The sequence below is a fragment of the Anopheles arabiensis genome, chromosome 2 (genome assembly GCF_016920715.1).
Source record: "Anopheles arabiensis isolate DONGOLA chromosome 2, AaraD3, whole genome shotgun sequence".
Taxonomy (NCBI): Eukaryota; Metazoa; Arthropoda; class Insecta; order Diptera; family Culicidae; genus Anopheles; species Anopheles arabiensis.
In genome coordinates, this window is record NC_053517.1 from 48,589,779 (window position 1) to 48,593,467 (window position 3,689).

A 3,689-nucleotide genomic window follows, 5' to 3' on the forward strand; every position below is an offset into this window, starting at 1 on the left:
GAACGAAAGAAACACGGGCGAAAACGACGAACCTCCCTCCGACCGGGGTACACGCGCCGCTTGGCGTAGAAAGGAACGGAGAAAAACGGCTCCCCACAAACCGCTCGTAATATTCGGTTTCCTCCGGGCGGGCTTCAGCCTCTGCGTTAGGTGGAGCAAGAGTAGGGGGCTGAACAAGGGGAACCGTGTGTGGTTGGGCGGTTAAACAGGTATCACATGCGTACGTACGTTTATATAAATTGAGCGTGCAGCGTTCCGAAGAGCAACAGATCCGCCATACCCGCATCACGGTCGAGATCGTAGATTCCGAGTTTTCCACGCTCCGCATTTTGGACAGAAGCGTGTCTGTTTGTCGAAAAAAAAACACATACGAAAGGATCCCGTGTCCCCCCGCCGTGCTTCACGTGCCCTGTGACAGCCCGTGTCTGTGTGAGAGAGTGTGTTGTTTTCTTGTTCCTGCGTGTGTTGAGTGTGTAATCGATCCAGCAGCGAGATGGCCTTCACCTACAAGGTAGCCGGTGTGCTGTGCTTAGTCCTAGCCGTGACCGTGGCCCTGCCGGCCGAAGATTCGGGCCGTTCGTCCCGCAATGCGATCGGCGGTGGCGAGAGCGACCTGGTCGGCAGCATCTACAAGGAGTGCCTGTCGTCCGACTCGGTGTCTTGCGTCAAGTACAAGCTGTTCAGCTTCATCGATCGTGTCGTGGCCAAGCGCAGCGTGTTCGCCCTGACCGACGGCGTGACCGTGGTCAAGACTCCCGGCGTGCCCGAAACCGAGGGTGCTCCCCGTGCGCTCAGCGGCGATGAGTCGCTCGAGTCGCTGCTGCTGTCCCGCGTCCAGTCCTTCCTCGCCACGCACACCATCAAGGTCGACCTGAAGGGCGCGGACATCGTCAATGCCGTGACCTCGACCGGCCGCGCCCTCGAGGACGTCTCGGAGAACCTGCTCGCCGCCGATTCGGACGATGAGGAAAAGTCGGAGGGACCGGCCGGTGGTGAGGCTCGTGGCAAGAAGAAGAAGGCCGCCAAGATCCTGGGCCCGCTGCTGCTCGCCGTTGCGCTGAAGGCCGCCGCCCTGCTGCCGCTGCTGCTCGGTGCGATCGCCCTGATCGCCGGCAAGGCTCTGCTCATCGGCAAGATCGCGCTCGTGCTGTCCGCCATCATCGGGCTCAAGAAGCTGCTGTCGCAAGAGAAGCACGTCACGTACGAGGTCGTCGCTCACCCGCACCACTCCACCAGCCACACGTCCAGCCACGGCGATGCCTACTCGCTCGGCGGCTCGTACGGAGGCGGTGAGGTCGGTGGATACAGCGCCAGCTCCGGCCATGGCGGCTGGGGACGTTCGATCCAGGACGCGCAGGACGTCGCGTACAGCGGCCAGAAGCCCTAAATGCCACCGACAGATGCTCCAAATCACACCAAACCACATCACCACCACCACAACCACCACCACCATCATGAACATTATTTATTTAATTTATTTAGCGTCAAGTGAAGGTGTTAAAGTTTGCGTTCGATTGTTAGGAGGTCAAGGTTGTTAGGGCGAGGAGCACGCCTCGCAGGAGCCATGAGGCGAACGGGATGGGGCTCGCCATCGAACCAAAGCCAGCGGAAAGTGGTGCCTGCGCGATGTCCATTCCGGCCATTCCGCGGCCCGCTTGCCGCCCGTATGGCTCTCTGTCTCACTCACCTTCCGCTAGCTCTATCCCTTTGTTGTCTTGCTCTGTCTCTCACTCTTCCCCTTACGTTTACGCTTATCAATTTTCACACACGATCTTTCTTTTGTACTATATTGTTTCCTTAGCGCCAATCTAATTTCTATTCTACCCACAGCACGAACCGTTGTTGCGTTCGTTGCTGCACTTTAACGCTTGCCTTTCGTGAAATTTGTGTACTTTTCCGCAACATACCCTACCGTGCAGGCAAATCCCCGATAGTGGAACCGTTTCGATGGGCCTCTGGAAAAGGGTTCCGAAGCCCGAGCCCGATCCCAAGCCATCCAGATCACCACAAACCGAAAGCGAAGAACGAAGAAATAAAAGCTCAAATTATTTCCAAAAATAACCCTACCCGACTTTGCGTTCTTTATCGGTTACCGTGAGAAAGCGTCACTCAAACACCATGCTAATTCAGACCGATTTGCACATACGAACTCTCCACTGCACACAGGCTGCTTCCTAAGGCAGTGCAATAAAACCCGCACCAGTACCGAGTTCGCGCTCATTCGTTCCGCAAACCCGATGGCGTTTATCGTTCCCGTTGCTTTTCTTCTTTGGATAAATTGCAGCTTCTCCCCGGGGATGGAGAGAAGCAAACTGTTTCGCACGGTTGCATGATTACGGTGGCCCTTTAGCATCGAGCGTACCGAATTCGCACCGACCGCCACATGAGGTCGCCAAGGGGAAAGTAGAGCACCGAGCGAGTGGAGAAAAACCCATACCCATCATACGGTCGCATGTTTCCCGCGATTCGCCAGCCTACGCCAGCAAGCTGCTGCCAGAACGGATTTTCATTTGAAACATTCCACTCACTTCCAAGGCCCAGCCTGCATGTGGGAGGCCAGGGTCGGGAACTTAAACCCACAGGGCCAGCTAGCGTTCGCATGTACTTTTCCCAAATGTGAACATTGCGTGTTCCAACCAGATCGTGTGCGTTCCCTGCGTCAGCTGCCGTCTTGTTCCAGATGTATTTTAGTGACATGTTAACTAGCCACGGTTTGTGGTGGATCGCTAGGAGCATTGATGTTAGTGTAAATAGGCCCCATTTGTGGATTCATAAATTACATTTCATTAGACTTTGGTATATGAATTGTAATTTATGTAACATGGTATATGGACTAAACTTGAATTCAATTACATTATCGCTAATGAGTTTAAAAAATACTAATTTTTTGTAATCCCTTATTTTTATTATTATTTTTACTTGGCAACTAGCGAAATGCTGATTTTGAACTATATCCGCTAGCAATCCAAAATTATTATCACTTTAGCAACCTAAAAAGCTTCTGTTCGTTCTATTACAACATCACATCATATTCTATTCTAAAACTATTCCAACATCACATCGCTTAAAGTCATAATTAAACATCTAACTAAGATGTCGCAGTGCAGATTGTTTCTGTTCATATTTACTGTCTACAGACCCCAAAGAGCTGTTATTCTTCGATGAGATCATATAAAGTAAACGCGTTACAACGTTTGATATCAATAAAGAGAATTCTGCGAGAGAGATTATTCAAAAATTACGTTTGCCTCACAGGAGAGAAAGATGGCTCATACTAATCCAAACTTTAAACTGTAGGCTACCATCATCATAATTTTATCTTTTTTTTTTTGTATTCAGCGTTCATATCTTCAACCTATGAGCTACATTAACATCCAGACGATTATCTGCCACATATTTGGCAAATTTCATCTGGTTTCCATAGCGTTCATACAACGAAAAACTAAGCATGAATTCAGATATGCTCCACGTATGCGAAATCTTCTCAGAATACTGGAATACCAATGTTTGATGATGGCAGACTCAAAGCAAACTTGAGCAATTTAATTAAGCTCAAAATCTAAAGTAACAAGCTGGCAACAACAACAAGCCAGATGTAAGTAAAGTGCCAAATTTTCAGTTACATAAAAATGAAGGATAATCGTGCCGTTATTGCATAACTTGCAGGGGAGAAGTTTATCTCGCGAGCT

At 50.3% G+C, this 3,689-nt stretch overlaps 1 protein-coding gene across 1 annotated transcript; it reads left to right on the plus strand.

The window, feature by feature from the left end:
- The first annotated feature begins 274 nt into the window (after positions 1-274).
- LOC120897631 lies at positions 275-2,061 on the plus strand. The gene has a single exon (XM_040302643.1). The coding sequence runs from the start codon at positions 494-496 to the stop codon at positions 1,385-1,387; it is 894 nt and encodes a 297-aa protein (XP_040158577.1). The 5' UTR covers positions 275-493; the 3' UTR covers positions 1,388-2,061.
- Positions 2,062-3,689: the final 1,628 nt, after the last annotated feature.

Bases quoted from the DNA above. Each gene is read 5' to 3' on its own strand.
- LOC120897631 (XM_040302643.1), top strand. From the start codon at position 494: ATGGCCTTCACCTACAAGGTAGCCGGTGTGCTGTGCTTAGTCCTAGCC.